The following is a 25,545-nucleotide window of genomic DNA, read 5'->3' as shown; positions in this document are numbered from 1 at the left end:
GCTTGAAGTGGGCCGGTGTTATATCAGAACCTGTCATTTTCTACTACTTGAGTACTGGCACCTCATAGAATATTTCCTCTAAAATATTATGAGTCCCGGGATCCAAAATGTGTACCGGCACTGTGGGAAAGGGTTAATGTTCCTTACTATGTCATAATAGCATTGTGTAACCTTCAACTATCAGAAACCGAGCAGGGAAGTATATGCATCTTTATTTTATGTGTCCACACATCAAAAATACAAGATCCCTTCTTTCTCACAGTACTTCGGATGTCTTTCTTAAAATAAAGATTGGTCTAATTATTTACAAAGTGTAAGATTATTATTCTATTAAAATAGATTAAAATAGAATTTTGAAATATTGAAATTTCAACTGTTTACTTTATAATTTTTTTAAAAGTTAAAATGGAGACCACAGGAGACTACTGAAGGTAAGACAAAAACACTAGCTTCAGGGATTTAAAGGTACATTCCACAATTTAAGTCCTGTCCAATGCCTCACTCAAAGAAGAGCTTATAGCCTGCTGCTGCCTTATGTCATTTTCCTTTTTTTTTACAACTGTTTTGATACTCTTTCAATCCAATGGCCTTGATGTTAAGGCTTTGATGATGTCGATGTAGAGGAAGCGTCCGAGGAACCAGGGTTCAGAGGTGGTGATGGTGACAGCCGATAAACAGTTGTCCAACAACTGTCCACCTCCTTCAGCACAGTCGCCAAATAAAACCAAGGGGTTGGCTGATGGATAGAAGTGAAGAAAATAGGAATTTCAATTGAATGCATGTTTTTACATTTATATACGTAATCTTTCTGAGAATCTGTTGTGCCTATGTGAATGCTATCTTGTGTCATAGATCATGCCTGCAAATTCAGCTCGTTTTGGTCACCCACATTGGAACAAAAGCCTACACTCTTGCTCCAAGACTACAGCTTCAATGCCCACCCCTGCTCTAATGTATATTTGACCACATTTATTTAGAGAAAAGTCTAGTTTAATTAGGTCTGTCTAATGGCCCGTTTGGAGACTGTAATAGTGTTGGGATAGTGTTGAGGCGATGTGAGAGGGAGGGACAGAGATAATATTGAGTCAATGTTAGCTTTATGACTCATCCATCCTCACCTTCAGCCGTCCCAAACGGTCTGAACCATAGAAACAAAATGTACTAGAAGGGACAAAGCGCATAAGACCAAGGCAATATTAATGGCATGTCAAGGCAAATACAGTATGTCACCGTGTGTTATAAGTGAATTGCCGATAGTTTGGCCACAGCTGGCCCTTATTACAGTGTGTCAGTGAGGCGACAGGACTGATGTCGGGTCTCAGACAGGGATTTCCTACTGGGCACTGAGGTGTGTGTGTGTGTGTGTGTGTGTGTGTGTGTGTGTGTGTGTGTGTGCATGCATCAGGCAGTAATATAGAGGGTCATGCCTCAGAACAGCCCGGCATCTTTTAGATTGATTTTGATGATGTCTGTGACGGTGTCGAAGGCCTGGTTCACGTCCTGTGTGTCTACAGCGCAGGTGACGTGGGTATAGATGGGTTTCTCCGCCTGCTTCAAGTTCAGAGACTCAAACTGCATCTTCACGTGGTTACTGGCGTCTTCGTATGTATTTGGCCCTATAAGGGAGAGAAGAGTTTAGAGGATGAAAATCTGACAGAGGAGTTGCTTGTTCTCTTTGTATGGGTCTGGCCCTACAGAGGGAATACGAGGGGTTTTATACTTCATTCAGATACTTTTTCATTCAAAGTGATTTTTCTTAATCCTGTGAATTTCAGTGAAAGAATGAACTGACCGAGGATCTAGATCAAGTGTGTAACAAAATGTCTTGTTACCGAGGGGGAAGATGCGCTCAGACCCCACTTGCATAATGGAGTTTTCCTTGTCCTAATGGCAACTCTGCCTCCGAGGGCAGAAACAAATGTGATTTGGTTAAGTTTAGGCAAGAAGTGAGACACTAAGTATGTAATAACACGTGGTAAAGGGATATGGGTTGGGTTAGGTTTAAGGAAGAAATAGGATTGGTTCGGAACCAAGGAGAACTACAGTTGAAGTTTACATACACTAAGGTTAGAGTCATTAAAACTCGTTTTTCAACCACTCCATACATTTCTTGTTAACAAACTATAGTTTTGGCAAGTCAGTTAGGACATCTACTTTGTGCATGACAAGTAATTATTCCAACAATTGTTTACAGCCAGATTATTTCACTTATAATTCACTGTATCACAATTCCAGTGGGTCAGATGTTTACATACACTAAGTTGACTGTGCCTTAAAACAGCTTGGAAAATTCCAGAAAATTATGTCATGGCTTTAGAGGTTTCTGATAGGCTAATTGACATCATTTGAGTCAATTGGAGGTGTACCTGTGGATGTATTTTAAGGCCTACCTTCAAACTCAGTGCCTCTTTGCTTGATATCATGGGAAAATCAAAAGAAATCAGCCAAAACCTCAGAAAACAAATTGTAGACCTCCACAAGTCTGGTTCATCCTTGGGAGCAATTTCCAAACGCCTGAGGCTAGCACGTTCATCTGTACAAACAATAGTATGCAAGTATAAACACCATGGGATCACGCAGCCGTCATACCGCTCAGGAAGGAGATGCCTTCAGTCTCCAAGAGATGAACGTACTTTGGTGCGAAAAGTGCAAATCAATCCCAGAACAACAGCAAAGGACCTTGTGAAGATGCTGGAAGAAACCGGTACAAAAGTATCTATAAATGAGATCTATAAAACGAGTATCGACATAACCTGAAAGGCTGCTCAGCAAGGAAGAAGCCACTCCTCCAAAACCGCCATTAAAAAGCCAGACTACGGTTTGCAACTGCACATGGGGACAAAGATCGTACCTTTGGGGGAAATGTCCTTTGGTCTGATGAAACAAAAATAGAACTGTTTAGCCATAATGACCATCGTTATGTTTGGAGGAAAAAGAGGGAGGCTTGCAAGCCAAAGAACACCATCCCAACCGGGAAGCATGGGGGTGGCAGCATCATCTTGTGGGGGTGCTTTGCTGCAGGAGGGACTGGTGCACTTCACAAAATAGATGGCATCATTAGGGTGGAAAATTATGTGGATATATTGAAGCAACATCTCAGTCAGGAAGCTTAAGCTTGGTTCGCAAATGGGTCTTCCCAATGGACAATGACCCCAAGCATACTTCCAAAGTTGTAAGGACAACAAAGTCAAAGTATTGGAGTGGCCATTGATGTCGTCACTATTATTATACAATGTAGAAAATATAAAAAATAAAGAAAAACCCTTGAATGAGTATCCAAACTTTTGACTGGTACATTCTCGCCGCCTTCTTATTTCTGTTTCTCGTGTGTTTTTGTTCTACTTGACATTTTTTCTGAATGTTTTTTTGTACTACTGATATTGACTACATTTTTGGGAAAAAGCAGGCAAGAAAGGCATTTCGCTGTTCTTGTGCATGTGACAATAACTTGAAAGTAATCAGTGAGAGATTTACGATATTTTCATTCATTTGTCGAATGGTAAATAAACTCCAAACGAAAGGCCAAAAGCTCAGGGAAAACAACATTTTGCCATTAGGGACTCAGTGTAGGACTCACCATCGTAGTCAGGGAAGCAGACATTGAGGTGGACATGCTTGATTTTCTCTTGGAAGACATCCTTCTTGTTGAGGAAGAGCACGTGGATGGTGTCCTCGAAGAACCTGTGGTTGCAGATACTGTTGAATAGGTGGAGAGACTCGTGCATGCGGTTCTGAAAACAGGAGAGGAGGGTATAGGAATGATGTATCATTATCATCACGATCATCGTTGGGCTACAAAACCGTCAACAACCTTAGCTGGCTGCAGTCACAAGCCATGTGAGGTTTGGTTGATTCATATCAGCATCTTCTGTGGTGTGGTTGATTCATATCAGCATCTCCTGTGGTGTGGTTGATTCATATCAGCATCTTCTGTGGTGTTGTTGATTCATATCAGCATCTTCTGTGGTATGGTTGAATCATCTCCCTCTCAACTGTCCCAAGTGAGGTAGAGTCTCCTGAAGTTTCACTTTGAAGTGTGTGTGTGTATAATCACTCACCATTTCCTCGTCCTCCAGCAGCACCAGGTCATACGCGCTGAGGGCACTACAGAACAGGACGCAATGGACGCCCTGGAAGCAGTGGATCCACTTCTTCCTCTCTTCTCTTCTACCGCTCATATCAAACATCCTGTCCGTCAGAGAGACACAACAATCACATCACATTAACCAAATCAATCAGTTATAAAGCCCTTGTTTCTTTTTGCAGGAGAGGAGCGTTCATCAACTCCAGTACTTAATCATCATGCGTGTTTGTTAGCAAAACACTCCAGCTCCTCCAGTGTGTACTTAGTTGGTGTATATGGTGAGAGAGCGGCACTTGCTAAGGTTGGTGGTTCAATTCTAGCAGCGATCACATACAAATACAAAAAAAAAACTTCATGCTCTATAAGTTGCTGGTGTAATAGAGGTGCTTTGAAATCACACTCTCATTAAGACATAGCCCTTACTGGCTACGTTTACACAGGCAGTCCAATTCTGATTTTTTTTTTGCCGAGTTATTGGCAATGGCAAAAGAGCTTATGTGATTGGTCAAAAGACCAATTGGTGAGGGGGAAAAAAGGTCAGAATTGGGCTGTCTGTGTAAACACAACCGTGGAGTTGTAAACCCAAATGCTGCTCTCAGATCACAAGGATTCTCTTTAATGGTTAAGACGTTCGGTTGTTGTGCAAGAGGTCAATGGTTCGATCGCACCAATCACACTACCTTACCTGAATTTGACATCTTTGCAGGTGTACTATACTGTACTGTGACAAGGCAGTCCGGTAGTTAGCTACTGTAGCATCACCTGAATTGGATGTCTCTGCAGATGAACCTCTCCTCGTTAACCCCGCCGGTCGTGATCCTGCACCGTAGGATGTCTTGGTCATTGGGGGTCAAGTCAGCCACGGTGATGCGGTCAAGGTCACTGAGGAAGCTGTCGGCGAATGGCACAATCAATCAATCCAAGAATCAGATCACTAAGGTAGGCTGTACATGTCAGAGCTGTTTGTATTCATCAAGCGTCGCCAAGTAGAAGTGCTGATCTAGGATCAGTTTAGCCATTTAGATCATAATGAATAAGATGACATGGACAAGGGGGAAACCTGATCCTAGATCAGCACTCTGAAAAGCTAGTGAATACGGGTCCTGAGTAATAATGGCAGACAGATTAACCCACTAGTGAGCGGAGTCGAGGAGCTGGTAGCCTTCAGCTGCTCTCTCAAAGCACTCCTGGATACCAGGGTCCAGCCACAGCTTCTTGATGCACTCAGCCAGCTCAGAAGGCATGGTGCCCTCTTCAGTAGAGTTGGAAAGGTTCTCCAGCTTCTTGCCCTCATCCTGGCCACACAGAAAACACCACATATATGACAGTATAGTTTAGTAAAACAGGTTCATACAGTGTAATATAATTTTACTGTAGTAGGGTATATTATAGTATAGTTCTACACACACACCCAGCCTGCAGTACCCACCTCTGCGTCTGGTGATCCGTACTTGATCCCCAGGATGCTCATGCCTCTGACGATGGACAGAGCTGACTGCAGGATGTTACCAAAGATCACCTCTCTGTACATCACCTTCTCCTCCTTATTAAAACCACCCAGGTGGAGGATTCTGTCCAGAAGAGAAGAAGAAGAAGAAGAAGAAGAAGAAGAAGAAGAAGAAGAAGAAGAAGAAGAAGAAGAAGAAGAAGAAGAAGAAGAAGAAGAAGAAGAAGAAGAAGGAGGAGGAGGAGGAGGAGGAGGAGGAGGAGGAGGAGGAGGAGGAGGAGGAGGAGGAGGAGGAGGGGGGTTGGTGTTGCTGACTTATCCAAACTGCCACCTAGTGGTATATTTGTAACACTGCGGATCACTTTCTCTCAGCTGCCCCTAGTGGTATATATTTGACACTGCGGCTCATTTCTCTCAGCTGCCCCACATTCAGTGAGAGGCTTCAGTTTTAAATTAACTCACTTCATTTGTTTTACGATGGTGCTTTTCCCCGACTCCTCAGCACCTGAAAGAAAACAAAAAATACACCATTTATTGACAGTTAAATGTCATCCATTTAACGTTTCGTTATACATGGCTTTCATCTGTGACACAGACAGATAATGTATTAGAAGAAAAGTATGTCCTGCTTGTGGTAAAATGGCAAAACAAAAGCCTTGTCATTACATATCTGTTGACCTTTATCAGTCACATAATATGTAACATAATTACAGTTTAGTAGAAGTCCCTCAGGCCAAGAATACTCTTGGACCTTGTGGCCAGAGAAACATATGCTACTTCCCAAACCCTATACAGTCCACTACTGAAACATAACAAACCCTATATAGTGCAGTACGGCTCAAATAGCACCCTAATCCCTATTTTTATTTATTTTACTAGGCAAGTCAGTTAAGAACAAATTCTTATTTTCAATGACGTGGGTTAACTACCTTGTCAGCTTGGGGATTTGAACTTGCAACCTTTCGGTTACTAGTCCAACGCTCTAACCACTAGGCTACCCTGCCACCCCTATATAGTGCACCACTTTTGACTAGGGTCTAATAGGGTGCCATTTGGGATGCTCAAGGTTCTCTCAGGCAGTTCAGGACAAAGGCCTTGGTGTCACTTATTTAAAACCTTATACCTTCTACTTAAACCTTTAAACACCATACTACTACTGCTACTCAGAGAGGATCATAATGGAAAGACAGGACCATAATGTAAAGAGAGTCACTATATAATGACCATCAATATAATGGAAAGATGCTCAGTATATAATGTCATCCTGTAACCAGGCCAGTCAGTATATAATGCATCCTGTAACCAGTCAGTATATAATATCATCCTGTAACCAGGCCAGTCAGTATATAATATCATCCTGCCAGTCAGTATATAATGTCATCCTGTAACCAGGCCAGTCAGTATATAATGTCATCCTGTAACCAGACCAGGCCAGTCAGTATATAATGTCATCCTGTAACCAGGCCAGTCAGTATATAATGTCATCAACCAGGCCAGTCCAGTCAGTATATAATATCATCCTGTAACCAGACCAGGCCAGTCACTATATAATGTCATCCTGTAACCAGGCCAGGCCAGTCAGTATATAATGTCATCCTGTAACCAGGCCAGTCTATATAATGTCATCCTGTAACCAGGCCAGTCAGTATATAATGTCATCCTGTAACCAGGCCAGTCAGTATATAATGTCATCCTGTAACCAGGCCAGTCAGTATATAATGTCATCCTGTAACCAGGCCAGTCACTATATAATGTCATCCTGTAACCAGGCCAGTCACTATATAATGTCATCCTGTAACCAGGCCAGTCAGTATATAATATCATCCTGTAACCAGGCCAGGCCAGTCAGTATATAATATCATCCTGTAACCAGACCAGTCAGTATATAATACCATCCTGTAACCAGGCCAGTCAGTATATAATGTCATCCTGTAACCAGGCCAGTCACTATATAATGTCATCCTGTAACCAGGCCAGTCACTATATAATGTCATCCTGTAACCAGGCCAGTCAGTATATAATATCATCCTGTAACCAGGCCAGTCAGTATATAATGTCATCCTGTAACCAGGCCAGTCAATAATGTCATCCTGTAACCAGGCCAGGCCCTGTAGGCCAGTCAGTATATAATCCTGTAACCAGGCCAGTCAGTATATAATGTCATCCTGTAACCAGGCCAGTCAGTATATAATATCATCATGTAACCAGGCCAGGCCAGTCATCATGTAACCAGGCCAGTCAGTATATAATGTCATCCTGTAACCAGACCAGGCCAGTCAGTATATAATGTCATCCTGTAACCAGGCCAGTCAGTATATAATGTCATCCTGTAACCAGCCAGGCCAGTCAGTATATAATGTCATCCTGTAACCAGGCCAGTCAGTATATAATGTCATCCTGGCCAGTCAGTATATAATGTCATCAACCAGGCCAGTCAGTATATAATGTCATCCTGTAACCAGGCCAGGCCAGTCAGTATATAATGTCATCCTGTAACCAGGCCAGTCAGTATATAATGTCATCCTGTAACCAGGCCAGTCAGTATATAATATCATCCTGTAACCAGGCCAGTCAGTATATAATATTATCATCCTGTAACCAGGCCAGTCAGTATATAATCAGTATATAATGTCATCATCCTGTAACCAGGCCAGTCAGTATATATAATGTCATCCTGTAACCAGGCCAGTCAGTATATAATGTCATCCTGTAACCAGGCCAGTCAGTATATAATAGTAACCAGGCCAGTCAGTATATAATGTCATCCTGTAACCAGGCCAGTCAGTATATAATGTCATCCTGTAACCAGGCCAGTCAGTATATAATGTCATCCTGTAACCAGGCCAGTCAGTATATAATGTCATCTGTAACCAGGCCAGTCAGTATATAATCCTGTCATCCTGTAACCAGGCCAGTCAGTATATAATATCATCCTGTAACCAGGCCAGTCAGTATATAATGTCATCATCCTCCTGTAACCAGGCCAGTCAGTATATAATGTCATCCTGTATCCTGTAACCAGGCCAGTCAGTATATAATGTCATCCTGTAACCAGGCCAGTCAGTATAGTATAATATCATCCTGTAACCAGGCCAGTCAGTATATAATAATCATCCTGTAACCAGGCCAGTCAGTATATAATCATCCTGTAACCAGGCCAGTCAGTATATAATGTCATCATGTAACCATCCTGTAACCAGGCCAGTCAGTATATAATGTCATCCTGTAACCAGGCCAGTCAGGCCAGTCAGTATATAATACATCCTGTAACCAGTCATATATAATGTCATCCTGTAACCAGGCCAGTCAGTATACATCCTGTAACCAGGCCAGTCAGTATATAATGTCATCCTGTAACCAGGCCAGGCCAGTCAGTATAACCAGATCCTGTAACCAGGCCAGTCAGTATATAATATCATCCTGTAACCAGGCCAGTCAGTATATAACCATCCTGTAACCAGGCCAGTCAGTATATAATGTCATCCTGTAACCAGGCCAGTCAGTATAATGTCATCCTGTAACCAGGCCAGTCAGTATATAATGTCATCCTGTAACCAGGCCAGGCCAACCAGTCAGTATATAATACCATCCTGTAACCAGGCCAGTCAGTATATAATCAGTATATAATGTCATCCTGTCCATCCTGGCCAGTAACCAGGCCAGTCAGTATATAATATCATCCTGTAACCAGGCCAGTCAGTATATAATACCATCCTGTAACCAGGCCAGTCAGTATATAATATAATACCAGGCCAGTCATCCAGTCAGTATATAATATTATCCTGTAACCAGGCCAGTCAGTATATAATGTCATCCTGTAACCAGGCCAGTCAGTATATAATACCATCCTCAGTATATATCCTGTAACCAGGCCAGTCAGTATAATATTATTCTGTAACCAGGCCAGTAGTTATAATATTATCATGTAACCAGGCCAGTCAGTATATAATATCATCCTGTAACCAGGCCAGTCAGTATATAATGTCATCCTGTAACCAGGCCAGTCAGTATATAATGTCATCCTGTAACCAGGCCAGTCAGTATATAATGTCATCCTGTAACCAGGCCAGTCAGTATTTAATGTCATCCTGTAACCAGGCCAGTCAGTATAATACCAGGCCAGTCCATGTAACCAGGCCAGGTATATAATGTCATCAGTCAGTATATAATGTCATCCTGTAACCAGGCCAGGCCAGTCATATTAGGCATGTAATAGTATATAATGTCATCCTGTAACCAGGCCATCAGTATATAATGTCCCTGTAACCAGGCCAGTCAGTAACCAGGTATATAATGTCATCCTGTAGTCAGTATATAAGTCACTATATAATGGTCATCATGTAACCAGGCCAGCTCATATAAATGGTATCATGTAACCAGGCCAGTCAGTATATAATGTCATCCTGTAACCAGGCCAGTCAGTATATAATGTCATCCTGTAACCAGGCCACCAGTCAGTATATAATATCATCCTGTAACCAGGCCAGTCAGTATATAATATTATCCTGTAACCAGGCCAGTCAATTAATGGTATCATGTCTAGCCTGGTACCAAATCAGTTTGTAATGGTATCATGTAACGGTCTATATAATGTCCAACTCCTATGGTGGCATGTTCATTTACATAGCTAGGAGTTCGCTATACAGCTGGCTATTCAACTAAAACAATCTCAGCTTAGTTTAGTAGTTAAATGGGTAATTGTAGTGAAGTTGATTAGATTATTCAACAACACAGCAGTTATAAAGACCATAGACAGACATCATCCAATAGATGCCTCTTGTGGAGAAGTGTTCTCCATTTAATCTACTCTAATTGGTTGAGCCCTGCGCCACTCATAGCCACAGACTCATAGCCACAGACAGTACCAGGTTACATAATGCTTGCTGTGTTAAGACACAGGACCAGGTTACATAATGACACCCATTGGCTCAGTGCCCTTCCACATTAAGGTTGGCCGCCCTCCTCTTCATGTACCCCCTTGCTGAGTGTTATGGATGAGTTTCATGTTTCCTGTGTCTTAACACAATAAGCATTATGTAACCTGGTCCTGTGTCTTAACACAACAAGCATTATGTAACCTGGTCCTGTGTCTTAACACAACAAGCATTATGTAACAACAAGCATTATGTAACCTGGTCCTGTGTCTTAACACAACAAGCATTTATGTAACCTGGTCCTGTGTCTTAACACAACAAGCATTATGTAACCTGGTCCTGTGTCTTAACACAACAAGCATTATGTAACCTGGTCCTGTGTCTTAACACAACAAGCATTATGTAACCTGGTCCTGTGTCTTAACACAACAAGCATTATGTAACCTGGTCCTGTGTCTTAACACAACAAGCATTATGTAACCTGGTCCTGTGTCTTAACACAACAAGCATTATGTAACCTGGTCCTGTGTCTTAACACAACAAGCATTATGTAAACACAACAAGCATTATGTAACCTGGTCCTGTGTCTTAACACAACAAGCATTATGTAACCTGGTCCTGTGTCTTAACACAACAAGCATTATGGGTCCTGTGTCTTAACACAACAAGCATTATGTAACCTGGTCTTAACACAACAAGCATTATGTAACCTGTCCTGTAACACAACAAGCATTATGTAACCTGGAAACAGGTCATCTTACCACTTTGTATCAAGACAAGAGCTAAAGTAACAGAAGTTGTTTGCCTGCTCAGCCACCTGAGACCTTAAAACTTGTGTTTGCTCACCATCAAAGGGATAACACGGGATTCGAACCCCGGGTCAGTCGGTCACACTAACACTGTCTGCTAAAGAACACAACACTATTTATACGGTACCACTGGTAGGAGTGAGAACACTGTGTCTCACACACACACCTTTCCAACAGGTCAAATCAGAAGTACAGCTCAGCTTTACTCAGTAGCGTGAAAAGGGTACAGGATGCTAAAACCGTTTGTGGGGACCTCAGCGTTAGCTATTTGGCCTGGTTAGGCTGATGGAAATAGATCTGTCTATTCCAGTATCTGGATATATTTTACCGAGACCTGTTTTTTTGGATTTGATCATTAGCATTGACTGAGACTTTAAGTGACCACATACAGAGAGGCCAAGTGGATTACCCTTTTCACACTACTAAAGCCACAGCCCAACTAAATCCTGCTGAGCCCAGAACCAATCTGAACCCACACATCATAGATTCTAGAAGAGTGTTGTGTTGTAAAAGGGACTATGTAAAAAAAAAAAAAAAAAAAAATTAAATCTGAGCACAGTACAGTTTGAATTGGGTCGTCGTGGTAGTGTGAAAGGGTGAATGCTGTCAGAGGAGAGAATGGGAACACATTTCTGGACTGGATCTGGATCTGAGTTAAACTCAGTGTAATCGGCTTGGCACTTCATGGGTTCCATAATTCACTTGGACCTTTAGTAGTGATTATTTAAACACCTCACTGTGTCCTGCCTTTCCACTGGACTGGACTCACTGGGAGGGAGCGATGGAACTCGGGGAGCGATGGAACTCGGGGAGCGATGGAACTCGGGGAGCGATGGAACTCGGGGAGCGATGGAACTCGGGGAGCGATGGACCTCGGGAGCGATGGAACTCGGGAGCGATGAACTCGGGAGCGATGGACCTCGGGGAGCGATGGACCTCGGGGAGCGATGGACCTCGGGGAGCGATGGAACTCGGGGAGCGATGGAACTCGGGGAGCGATGGAACTCGGGGAGCGATGGAACTCGGGGAGCGATGGACCTCGGGGAGCGATGGACCTCGGGGAGCGATGGAACTCGGGGAGCGATGGAACTCGGGGAGCGATGGAACTCGGGGAGCGATGGAACTCGGGAGCGGTGGAACTCGGGGAGCGATGGAACTCGGAGAGCGATGGAACTCGGGCGAGCGGGGAGCGATGGAACTCGGGAGCGATGGAACTCGGGAGCGATGGAACTCTGGGAGCGATGGAACTCGGGAGCGATGGAACTCGGGAGCGATGGAACTCGGGGAGCGGAGAGCGATGGAACTCGGGAGCGATGGACCTCGGGGAGCGATGGAACTCGGGAGCGAGGACCTCGGGGAGCGGGAACTCGGGGAGCGATGGAACTCGGGAGCGATGGAACTCGGGGAGCGATGGAACTCGGGAGCGATGGAACTCGGGAGCGATGGAACTCGGGGAGCGATGGACCTCGGGAGCGATGGAACTCGGGAGCGATGGACCTCGGGGAGCGATGGAACTCGGGGAGCGATGGAACTCGGGGAGCGATGGAACTCGGGAGCGATGGAACTCGGGGAGCGATGGACCTCGGGACGATGGACCTCGGGGAGCGATGGAACTCGGGAGCGATGGAACTCGGGGAGCGATGGGGGAACCCGGGGGAGCGAGGACCTCGGGGGAGCGATGGAACTCTGGGAGCGATGGACCTCGGGGAGCGATGGAACTCGGGAGCGATGGAACTCGGGGAGCGATGGAACTCGGGAGCGATGGAACTCGGGAGCGATGGAACTCGGGGAGCGATGGAACTCGGGGAGCGATGGAACTCGGAGAGCGATGGAACTCGGAGAGCGATGGAACTCGGGAGCGATGGAACTCGGGAGCGATGGAACTCGGGGAGCGATGGACCTCGGGGAGCGATGGAACTCGGGGGAGCGATGGAACTCGGAGGAGCGATGGAACTCGGGAGCGATGGAACTCGGGGAGCGATGGAACTCGATGGAACTCGGAGAGCGATGGACCTCGGGGAGCGATGGAACTCGGGAGCGATGGAACTCGGGGAGCGATGGAACTCGGGGAGCGATGGAACTCGGGGAGCGATGGAACTCGGAGAGCGATGGACCTCGGGAGCGATGGAACTCGGGGAGCGATGGACCTCGGAGAGCGATGGAACTCGGGAGCGATGGAACTCGGGAGCGATGGAACTCGGGGAGCGATGGACCTCGGGAGCGATGGACCTCGGGAGCGATGGACCTCGGGAGCGATGGAACTCGGGGAGCGATGGAACTCGGGGAGCGATGGAACTCGGGAGCGATGGAACTCGGGAGCGATGGACCTCGGGGAGCGATGGAACTCGGGAGCGATGGAACTCGGGAGCGATGGAACTCGGGAGCGATGGAACTCGGGAGCGATGGAACTCAATGTACCTCAAGGTCTGAATCTGTACTTTAACAAACCACAAAATCTCTTCCTTCTTTTCTAGGTTCAGTTACATATAGCTGAAACATTCTGAGAGAAAGAATATTACGCCTTGATCTTTGTGTGTTGGTTCTTAACTGTCAATGTTCAGACAAAGTGCATATTCAATTCACAGACAGAATCAGTACTCAGGGTCTGCTTCAATCAGATCAGTTTCTGCCGACATTCGCATAGCGGTTGTTTTGATGGTGTCGGAGGTGGAACTGAGCTGTCAAATCCACAAGCAGCTCCGTTGTGGTAATAATGAGGATTTGTTTACATAGCAGGTTAGGATAATTAATGTGGCAGGTTAGGATAATTAATGTGGCAGGTTAGGATAATTAGCATTAGTAGCAGGTTAGGATAATTCATGTATTAGGATAATTCATGTAGCAGGTTAGGATACTTAATGAAGCAGGTTAGGATAGTTAATGTAGCAGGTTAGGATACTTAATGTAGCAGGTTAGGATAGTTAATGTAGCAGGTTAGGATAGTTAATGTGGCAGGTTAGGATAGTTAATGTGGCAGGTTAGGATAGTTAATGTGGGTTAGGATACAGGTTAGGATACTTAATGTAGCAGGTTAGGATACTTAATGTAGCAGGTTAGGATACTTAATGTAGCAGGTTAGGATAGTTAATGTTAATAGTTAATGTAGCAGGTTAGGATAGTTAATGTAGCAGGTTAGGATACTTAATGTAGCAGGTTAGGATAGTTAATGTAGCAGGTTAGGATACTTAATGTAGCAGGTTAGGATAGTTAATGTAGCAGGTTAGGATAATTAATGTAGCAGGTTAGGATACTTAATGTAGCAGGTTAGGATACTTAATGTAGCAGGTTAGGATACTTAATGTAGCAGGTTAGGATACTTGTAGCAGGTTAGGATACTTAATGAAGGTTAGGATAGTTAATGTGTCAGGTTGGGATAATTAATAGAGCAGGTTAGGATAGTTAATGTTGCAGGTTAGGAGAACTAATGCTGCAGGTTAGGTGAATTGATGCAGCAAATTAGGAGAATGAGTAAAGGTTAGGAAAAGGATTAGGGTTAGGCTTAGCCAAAACACCAATTGGTCACAACTGTTGTCGCCGGCACGACCATTAAATCGCAATAATAGAAATTCCATGCAAACTTGTTTACAAGTCATCTACACTTTGATTAGGCTGATAGAAGTCCTCATTATTTAGTTGAATGATTTTCAATTTGAGAGTCATTATTTCTATATAGCGTACACTTTCTCGTCCTGAACTTCTAATGCGAGTGGGAGCGAGTGATCAATCAGATCAAGCATTAAGCGAACTGCGTTGGTAGCTGCTCACCGATTTGACAACTCTGACGCAGTTCCACCTCCGACACCATCAAAACATCAGCTATGCGGGCGTGGGCTATTGCCGGTAGACGCTTTATCTGATTGAATCAAGGCCTTATTGTCTGTGTTTGATTAAAATGGGACCAGAGAAAGAGTATGATATCATTTGATGGAATATATTCAACACCAGAAAGATTAAATGTGAAAATTACAGATGTTATCTCAATTTCATTTGAAATATTTCTTCTGTCCTATCTTGAGGCCAGGTTGTCAGAGGAACCAATCATGTCGTATTAAATGATTTCCCCCCCTTTCTGATGTGGTCCCTCCTTGCTTCTGGATGGCAGTTCAATACAAACCTCAACCAGTGGTGTAAAGTACTTAAGTAAAAATACTTTAAAGTACAACATAAGTTGTTTTTTCTGTACTTTACATTACTATTTATATTTATGAAAACTTTTACTTCACTACATTCCTAAAGAAAATAATGTACTTTTTACTCTATACATTTTCACTGACACGAAAGTACTCATTACATGATTAATGATTAGAAAAAAATGGTACAATTTACACACTTATCCCTACTGCCTCTGATCTGGTGGACTTACTAAACACAACATGCCTCCTTTGTAAATGATGTGTTAGTATTGGAATGTGCCCCTGGCTAAAACCAAATACTTTTAGACTTTTATTTTACTGGGTCACTTTTACTTTAGCCATTCGGGTAGCCTAGTGGTTAGAGCGTTGGACTAGTAACCGGAAGGTTGCAAGTTCAAACCCCTGAGCTGACAAGGTACAAATCTGTCGTTCTGCCCCTGAACAGGCAGTTAACCCACTGTTTCTAGGCCGCCATTGAAAATAAGAATTTGTTCTTAACTGACTTGCCTAGTTAAATAAAGGTAAAAAAAAAAACTTTTAATCAAGTATGACAATTGGGTACTTTTTCCACCACTGACCTCAACCAAATCTCTGATATCACATCATATGACACAACAAATATCCTGTTTATGATTCCACGGTATTTAGCTGAAATATTGCCTTTCGGGTTCCTTTATGAAGAGGAAACCAAAACTCATGGGGGATTCCAACGCTTCAGCCATTCGGCCAAAACGACCTTACGAGTTCCAGACAGGGCTACCTCATCACAAGAGCATATTTCCGAAGCATCTCCGATACATTCACACCAATGGGTTGATTCACCTACCCAGCATCAGCACTTTAACTGCCTTGGACTCAGCCAGCTCCTTCTTCAGCTCCTTGGCGTCTATCCCCTCCTCTCCCTCCATCTCCAGATCCTCAGGCTCGTCCATCGACATCTTGGTGGTTAGTTGTCCTGGGTGCCTCGCTACACAGAAACAGGTTTGTAGTCACCAAACGTGCTACAACAAAACAAGAAAATCTCCTACGGGATGATTGATTGACAGGTCGTTGAGGTGATTGAAGACCCGTTAGATTATCAATAGATGTCCAGATAGAAAGACAATGAGTTGTTAGGTAGTAGGTAGACTACTGTTCAAGGGATACTGAGTCAAAGTGTCGCTCCTCTGCAGCTTCAGAGGCTAAATATCTCTGTGGTTTAAATCGCATGTCTTACAACATGGAAACACCAGAAGACAAATCCTATTAACACAGCTAATTAGGAGTGAAAAGACCAACGCAGGCCCAGTTTGGTTCCACTAGGGTTGGTTGGGGATTTGGGATGGAGAGATACTCTGACTATTGATACATTGGAGCCAGGAAAGTAGTTGTTTTCATTTTCTGTAACTTGGACACCAGAGAATGGCTCTTCAGAACTTATGTTTAAGATTTATTAAAGGGGACTTGTACCTCCATTTGAGGACTTTTAAAATGCATTATATATAGCCATTGATTCTTGAAGAGTATAACTTAATGCCTCATGAGCTTGTTGTTTAACACCATTGATCGTTATCAATGTAATTGTAAACAAATACAGTAGCTTCAAAACATGGCTCATCTCCTGGATGGTCAGTCCCATGCATCCATAGATGTGTCCATGATTTTAAGAGTGGTTACAATTCTCCAGCCCCATCCCTCAGCTGTTTACCCTGCAAAATTGGGCGTTAACCGATTTTGTTATTGTAAGAACTGCAGATTTCCCCTTTAATATGAAAAAAAGTGCAAACCCCTACTATGCTGACGCTTCCAGTACCGTAGTTTATATACACAAACTTAAAGAATTTTGACTGAAATAGGTAAGAAAAAAGGTTGACCAAAAAAACAAAAGTATGTTCATGGGCTTTAATATGGAGTTGGTCCCCCCTCTGCTGCTGTAACAGCCTCCACTCTTCTGGGAAGGCTTTCCACAAGATGTTGGAACATTGCTGCGGGGACTTGCTTCCATTCAGCCACAAGAGCATTGGTGAGTTCGGTCACTGATGTTGGGCGATTAGACATGGCTTGCAGTCGGCTTTCCAATTCATCCTAAAGGTGTTCGATGGAGGTTGAGGTCAGGGCCCTGTGCAGGAGAGTCAAGTTATTCCACGCCGATCTCGACAAACCATTTCTGTATGGTTCTCACTTTGTGCACGGGGCAACAGGTAGCTGTAGACCAGGGTTAATCTACCTCATCATCACCTTAGACCAGGGTTAATCTACCTCATCACAACCTTAGACCAGGGTTAATCTACTTCATCACGACCTTAGACCAGGGTTAATCTACCTCATCACGACCTTAGACCAGGGTTAATCTACCTCATCACAACCTTAGACCAGGGTTAATCTACCTCATCATGACCTTAGACCAGGGTTAATCTACCTCATCATGACCTTAGACCATTAGGGTTAATCTACCTCATCATGACCTTAGACCATTAGACCAGGGTTAATCTACCTCATCACAACCTTAGACCAGGGTTAATCTACCTCATCACAACCTTAGACCAGGGTTAACCTACCTCATCATGACCTTAGACCAGGGTTAATCTACCTCATCACAACCTTAGACCAGGGTTAATCTACCTCATCATGACCTTAGACCAGGGTTAACCTACCTCATCACAACCTTAGACCAGGGTTAATCTAACTCATCATGACCTTAGACCAGGGTTAATCTACCTCATCATGACCTTAGACCAGAGTTAATCTACCTCATCATGACCTTAGACCAGGGTTAATCTACCTCATCATGACCTTAGACCATTAGACCAGGGTTAATCTACCTCATCACAACCTTAGACCAGGGTTAATCTACCTCATCATGACCTTAGACCAGGGTTAATCTACCTCATCACAACCTTAGACCAGGGTTAATCTAACTCATCATGACCTTAGACCAGGGCTAACCTACCTCATCATGACCTTAGACCAGGGTTAATCTACCTCATCATGACCTTAGACCAGGGTTAATCTACCTCATCACAACCTTAGACCAGGTTAATCTACCTCATCACATGACCTTAGACCAGGGTTAATCTACCTCATCACAACTTTAGACCAGGGTTAACCTACCTCATCATGACCTTAGACCAGGGTTAATCTACCTCATCATGACCTTAGACCAGGGTTAATCTACCTCATCACAACCTTAGACCAGGGTTAATCTAACTCATCATGACCTTAGACCAGGGTTAATCTACCTCATCATGACCTTAGACCAAGGTTAATCTACCTCATCATGACCTTAGACCAGGGTTAATCTACCTCATCATGACCTTAGACCAGGGTTAATCTACCTCATCACAACATTAGACCAGGGTTAACCTACCTCATCATGACCTTAGAAGGGTTAACTACCTCATCATGATCTTAGACCAGGGTTAACCTATCACAACATTAGACCAGGGTTAACCTACCTCATCACAACCTTAGAAGGGTTAATCTACCTCATCATGACCTTAGACCAGGGTTAACCTACCTCATCATGACCAGGGTTAGACCATTAGAACAGGGTTAACCTACCTCATCATGACCTTAGACCAGGGTTAATCTACCTCATCATGACCTTAGACCATTAGAACAGGGTTAACCTACCTCATCATGACCTTAGACCAGGGTTAATCTACCTCATCACAACTGTAGACCAGGGTTAAACCATCACAACATTAGAACAGGGTTAACCTACCTCATCATGACCTTAGACCAGGGTTAATCTACCTCATCACAACCTGACCTTAGACCATTAGAACAGGGTTAACGTCATCACAACTGTAGACCAGGGTTAACCTACCTCATCATGACCTTAGACCATTAGAACAGGGTTAACCTACCTCATCACAACCTTAGAAAATCTACTCATCACAACCTTAGACCATTAGAACCTTGGGTTAATCTACCTCAGCTCTTAGACCAGGGTTAATCTACCTCATCAGAATGACCTTAACCTACCTCATCATGACAACCATTAGAACAGGGTTAACCTCATCAGACTAGTCCATTAGAACAGGGTTAACCTACCTCATCATGACCTTAGACCATTAGAACAGGGTTAATCTACCTCATCTCGACCTTAGACCAGGGTTAATCTACCTCATCATGACCTTAGACTGGGTTAATCTACTCATCACTTCCTTAGACCAGGGTTAATCTCGGCATCACAACCTTCGACCACTGTTAACCCTCATCAGATCCTTAGACCAGGGTTAATCTACCTCATCATGACCTTAGACCGAGGGTTAATCACCTCATCATGACCTTAGACCATTAGCAGGGTTAATCTACATCGCTTAGATTAGAACAGGGTTAATCTACCTCATCACGACCTTAGACCAGGTTAATCGCTACCTATCCAGGTGGACGTGGCAGGGTTAATCTACCTCATCACGACCTTAGACCAGGGCTACCTCATCACTGGTGTCCCCCAGGGCTCTGTTCTAGGCCCCTCATCATGACCTTCCATCGCATACACCAAGTCACTTAGAACTTAATCTGTCATCATGACAACCTTAGACATGGTACCTCTCCTATAGACCATTAGAACAGGGTTAACCTACCTCATCACGACCTTAGACCATTAGAACAGGGTTAATCTACCTCATCATGACCTTAGACCATTAGAACAGGGTTAACCTACCTCATGATGACCAGGTAGAACAGGGTTAATCTACCTCATCATGACCTTAGACCATTAATCTACCTCATCAGGCAACCTTATATCAGTGTGGATTAGATGGGTTAATCTACCTCATCATGACTTAGACCAGGGTTAATCTACCTCATCACAACTTAGACCAGGGTTAACTACCTCATCATGACCTTAGACCGGGAAGGGTTAACCCGTTCATCATGATCTTAGATCACAGGGTTAATCTACCTCATCATGTCCTCCTAGACCAGAGCCTACCTAAGAACCTTGGCGGGATCCTGGATCAACACCCAGGGTTAATCTACCTCATCATGACCTTAGACCAGGGTTAACATCATCACAACTTAGACCAGGTTAATCCCTCATCCTTAGACCAGGGTTAACCTACCTCATCACAACATTAGACCAGAGTTAACCTACCCATCATGACCTTAGACCAGGAATCGTAGACCAGGTTAATCTAATCACAACACTTGACATTAATCTCCCATCTGGACCTTAGACCAGCAACTCGCTCACAACATTGGCTGGGCTACCTCATCATGACCTGTGACCAGGGTTAAACCCCTCATCAACTCATCCAGAACGCCGCAGCATTAGACCAGTCTGGTTAACCTACCTCATCACCTTAGACCAGGTTAATCTACCTCATCACACCCCAGGGTTAATCCGCCTCATCACACTGGCTTCCACAACATTAGACCAGGGTTAACCTACCTCATCCGACTTAGACCAGGGTTAATCTACCTATCACAACTGTAGACCAGGGTTAACCTACCGCAGTGACCTTAGACCAGGCTACCTCATCAGTAGACCAGGGTTAACACCTCATCACACAAGACCAGGGTTAATCCACCTCATGGACCTTAGACCAGGGTTAATCTACCTATCACACTGAGGACCAGGGTTAAGTCTCCCTCATCAGCCCAGTCAAAACTGTTCACAACTGTAGACCAGGGTTAACCCCTCATCATGGACCATGGAACAAACTCCCATCACGACCTTAGACCAGGACAACCTACCTCATCATCACCAGACCTTCCGGGTTAATCACCTCAACAACCCCAGGGTTAACCCCTCATCATGACAACCAGGGTTAATACCTATCATGATAGATAGAAGGGTTAATCCTTCATGACCCCCCATTAGAATGATTTAGATGACCATTAGAAAGGGTTAATTCCACATGGACCTTCAGAAGGTTAATCTACCTCATCAACCTTTGGGTTAATCGCTTCATCACCTTAGACCATTAGACCAGGGTTAATCTACTAAATGACCAGGGTTAAATGTAAACCTTAGACCAGGGTTAATGTACCTCATCAGAACCTTAGACCAGGGTTAACGTACCTCATCATGACCTTAGACCATTAGAACAGGGTTAACCTACCTCATCATGACCTTAGACCATTAGAACAGGGTTAATCTACCTCATCATGACCTTAGACCAGGGTTATTCTACCTCACGACCTTAGACCAGGGTTAACATACCTCATCATGACCTTAGACCATTAGAACAGGGTTAACCTACCTCATCAGAACCTTAGACCATGGTTAACAACCTCTCCAATTCCTGTCCCGGAGAGCTAGTGGGTGTGCAGGGTTTTGATACAGCCCTGCAGTAACACACCTGATTCATCTAATCGTCATGGTCCAGATAGAGACAGTGATTAGTCAATTATTTGTATCGGGTGTGTTAAGTCCTTGGTTTCGTGTGGGCGAGACCAAGGTTCTGATCTTTTGAGGAGATTACCCCCACAGAGCCCATGTTCCACCCAGGGAGGGACAGGCTGGGCAGATGGCCATATGTGTGGGTGGAGTGTGGCTTGTTTTGGGCAACTGGGTCACCCTGCTCAGCCATGTAACAACCCCAAAGCTTTGCATGTCAAGAGTTTAATACCAAGCGGGTGACCCAGTCCTAGACTTCCAGAGCCAATCCAAGCGTGTTGCACCTTTTAGGGTACTGTTGATTGTCACGTATGATCAAATGGTATTTGAACCCGGGCTATCTGCGAGTTACACCACAACACCGCGAGTTTCCCCTGACTGAGTTACACCCTTTCCCACTGAGTTACACCCTTTTCCCTCTGAGTTACACCCTTTTCCTCTGAGTTACACCCTTTTCCTCTGAGTTACACCCTTTTCCCTCTGAGTTACACCCTTTCCCTCTGAGTTACACCCTTTTCCCTCTGAGTTACACCCTTTCCCACTGAGTTACACCCTTTTCCCTCTGAGTTACACCCTTTCCCACTGAGTTACACCCTTTTCCCACTGAGTTACACCCTTTCTGAGTTACACCTCTGAGTTACACCCTTTCCTCTGAGTTACACCCTTTCCTCTTTTCCCTCTGAGTTACACCCTTTTCCCTCTGAGTTACACCCTTTTCCCTCTGAGTTACACCCTTTTCCCTCTGAGTTACACCCTTTCCTCTGAGTTACACCCTTTCCCTGAGTTACTGAGTTACACCCTTCCCTGCTGAGTTCCTCATCACGCAAGCAACCAGATCACATATTTTACACATGCTCCATACTTAGATCATGTTTATGGTCATTGAATAACACTAACAGAATCCTCCATACCATGTATACAGTATAAGGACCCATCCATAAGAGAGTTTTCTATACCTAGCCCACTGTTATTCTACTAGCACTACCTGAAGCTTGTGAAAAGCTCCAAACGTTTGCATGTCAAGAGGTTAACTGTTTAATACGGAGCATGTGGCCCTGACTAAGATAAAGGAATGAGAGGCCTCCACTGCACCCAAATACACGTAAATAGACTCCCAGCAGGGCCAATCCTATTGCCTGCTGGACCTTTTTGGATCTTGTTAGTTCACGCAACTATTTACAGAGTCAGTGCCATGTGTAACCAACTGGTCTTTGACCCCGTTGTCGTCTGCCCAATCACTGCAAACCGCCTCCAACCAATTTAGTAAATTGTTAAATAACAATAGGTTGTTTTTGGAACACTGCCTTTAGCCGAAGCAAGGACTTGTGAGGTAGAGGTCAGAAACAGTCTGGCCATAGGGCAGTGTAATCAAACGCACGTGATAATTATTTTGGCTAACAACGGGAGTGTGTTAGAAATGTCAAATCAACTCAAATGTTATTTGTCACATGCGCCAAATACAACAGGTGTAATAGACCTTACCAAATTAATTACGCCTCATAGCAAAGAGGCTGAATATGCCTAAAACTGTTTTTCTGCTTTGCATTATGGGGTAAGTTGATGATAACAAAAATAATATCTAATCAATTTTAGAACAAGGCTGTAACGTAACAAAATGTTGAAAAGTCAAGGGGTCAGCAAGTAGCAGCAGCGTAAAAAAAGGGTCCCACTCCCTCCCTGGTACAGCTCTCTCTCTCTCTCTCTCTCTCTCTCGCTACATCTCTCTCTGTTACATCTCTCTCTCGATACGGGGATGGTCTCTGTCTCTCTGTCTGTCTCTCTCTCTCTCTCTCTACATCTCTCTGTCTCTCTCTGGACTCGCTCTCTCTCTACATCTCTCTCTACATCTCTCTCTCTACATCTCTCTCTCTCTCACCTACATCTCTCTCGCTCTCTCTCTCTCTCTCTCGCTACATCTCTCTCTACATCTCTCTCTCTCTACATCTCTCTGTCTCTCTCGCCGCTGTGATACATCTCTCTCTACATCTCTCTCTACATCTCTCTCTCTCTCTCTCTCTACATCTCTCTCTCCCTCTCTCTACATCTCTCTGTCTCTCTCTACATCTCTCTCCCTACATCTCTCTCTCTACATCTCTCTCTCTCTACATCTCTCTCTCTCTCTCTCTCTCTCCCTCTCTCTACATCTCTCTCTACACATCTCTCTCTACATCTCTCTCTCTCTCTCTCTACATCTCTCTCTCTCTCTACATCTCTCTTTCTCTCTCTCTCTCTCCCTCTCTCTACATCTCTCTCTACACATCTCTCTCTACATCTCTCTCTCTCTCTACATCTCTCTCTCTCTACATCTCTCTCTCTACATCTCTCCCTCGCTCGCTCTCTTTCTCTCGCTCTTTCACTCGCTCTCTGTACAAAGAAAAAAAACATAAAAAATACTGTATCTGTTGTCTCTCTGTGTTTCATAAATGTCCTTTAATTCGCAAGAGGCTGAAAATATCTCACTGGAGAAAGCATCCAAGTGAATGAAACAGCGCCCCTCTGTCTCAGTAAGGTGTAGCGTATCTATCTGATGCGTTCTGGTCGGAAGGAGTATGACATTGTTGTCGCCTGCGAGCATTTGGAGAAAAAATATATATAAAATAATCAGCCAATCAGTGTTGAGCTAAACTGAGGGTGCTCAGCTGTGAATGGTTCTGGCGCAACAACAAAAAAGGGTCAAGGGAAGCCAGTTTGGGTTGGCTTCAGACCAACATCATAAGCCAAACATCATTATTGACATAAAATAAACTTGAACTGTTGTATCTCATTGTGTTGTTGTCCTCTACTGGCTAGATAGCTAAATGGAGCCTTTCCAAAATTAGCCATGAATGGAGATAGGGATTTGTACTTGTGGTTTACTCCAGTCCCTAGACACAACACATACAACATAATGTATCCTATACAAGATGGGGTCTAGATGGGTGGTCTGGTAGGGGTCCAGATGGGTGGGCCAGATGGGTGGTCCAGTAGGGGGTCTAGATGGGTGGTCCAGTAGGGGGTCTAGATGGGTGGTCCAGTAGGGGGTCTAGATGGGTGGTCTACTAGGGGTCCAGATGGGTGGTTCAGATGGGTGGTCCAGATGGGTGGGCCAGATGGGGGTCTAGATGGGTGGTCCAGTATGGGGGTCTAGATGGGTGGTCCAGATAGGGGTCTAGATGGGTGGTCCAGTAGGGGGTCTAGATGGGTGGTCTAGTAGCGGGTCTAGATGGGTGGTTCAGTAGGGGGTCTAGATGGGTGGTCTAGTAGGGGGTCTAGATGGGTGGTCCAGTAGGGGGTCTAGATGGGTGGTCCAGTAGGGGGTCTAGATGGGTGGTCCAGTAGGGGGTCTAGATGGGTGGTCCAGTAGGGGGTCTAGATGGGTGGTCTAGTAGGGGGTCTAGGGAGGGGTCCAGCAGGGGGTCTAGATGGGTGGTCCAGTAGGGGGTCTAGATGGGTGGTCCAGTAGGGGTCTAGATGGGTGGTCCAGTAGGGGGTCCGATGGGTGGTCTAGTAGCGGGTCTAGATGGGTGGTTCAGTAGGGGGTCTAGATGGGTGGTCTAGTAGGGGTCCAGATGGGTTGGCCAGATGGGTGGTCCAGATGGGTGGGCCAGATGGGGGTCTAGATGGGTGGTCCAGTAGGGGGTCTTAGATGGGTGGTCTAGTAGGGGTCTAGATAGGTGGTCCAGTAGGGGGTCCAGATGAGTGGTCCAGTAGGGGGTCTAGATGGGTGGTCCAGTAGGGGGTCTAGATGGGTGGTCCAGTAGGGGGTCTAGATGGGTGGTCTAGTAGCGGGTCCAGATGGGTGGTTCAGTAGGGGGGCGGGGGAGGGGATCAAGTAGGGGGTGTGGATGGGTGGTCCAGCAGGGGTTCTAGATGGGTGGTCGAGTAGGG

The 25,545-nt window shown here is 44.6% G+C and overlaps 1 protein-coding gene across 1 annotated transcript; it reads right to left on the bottom strand.

Moving 5' to 3' along the window:
* Window positions 1–1,144: 1,144 nt before the first annotated feature.
* LOC135503895 (guanine nucleotide-binding protein G(t) subunit alpha-2-like) lies at window positions 1,145–16,784 on the bottom strand. The gene is made up of 8 exons (XM_064922078.1): window positions 16,174–16,784; window positions 5,994–6,036; window positions 5,514–5,655; window positions 5,219–5,379; window positions 4,847–4,975; window positions 4,059–4,188; window positions 3,578–3,731; window positions 1,145–1,616 (listed from the first exon to the last, which is right to left on the bottom strand). The coding sequence occupies exons 1-8, from the start codon at window positions 16,283–16,285 to the stop codon at window positions 1,429–1,431; spliced, it is 1,059 nt and encodes a 352-aa protein (XP_064778150.1). The 5' UTR covers window positions 16,286–16,784; the 3' UTR covers window positions 1,145–1,428.
* Between the last annotated feature and the right edge of the window lie 8,761 nt (window positions 16,785–25,545).

Source organism: Oncorhynchus masou, chromosome 18 (genome assembly GCF_036934945.1).
Source record: "Oncorhynchus masou masou isolate Uvic2021 chromosome 18, UVic_Omas_1.1, whole genome shotgun sequence".
Classification (NCBI taxonomy): domain Eukaryota; kingdom Metazoa; phylum Chordata; class Actinopteri; order Salmoniformes; family Salmonidae; genus Oncorhynchus; species Oncorhynchus masou.
This window is presented reverse-complemented; position numbering and strand designations above follow the sequence as displayed.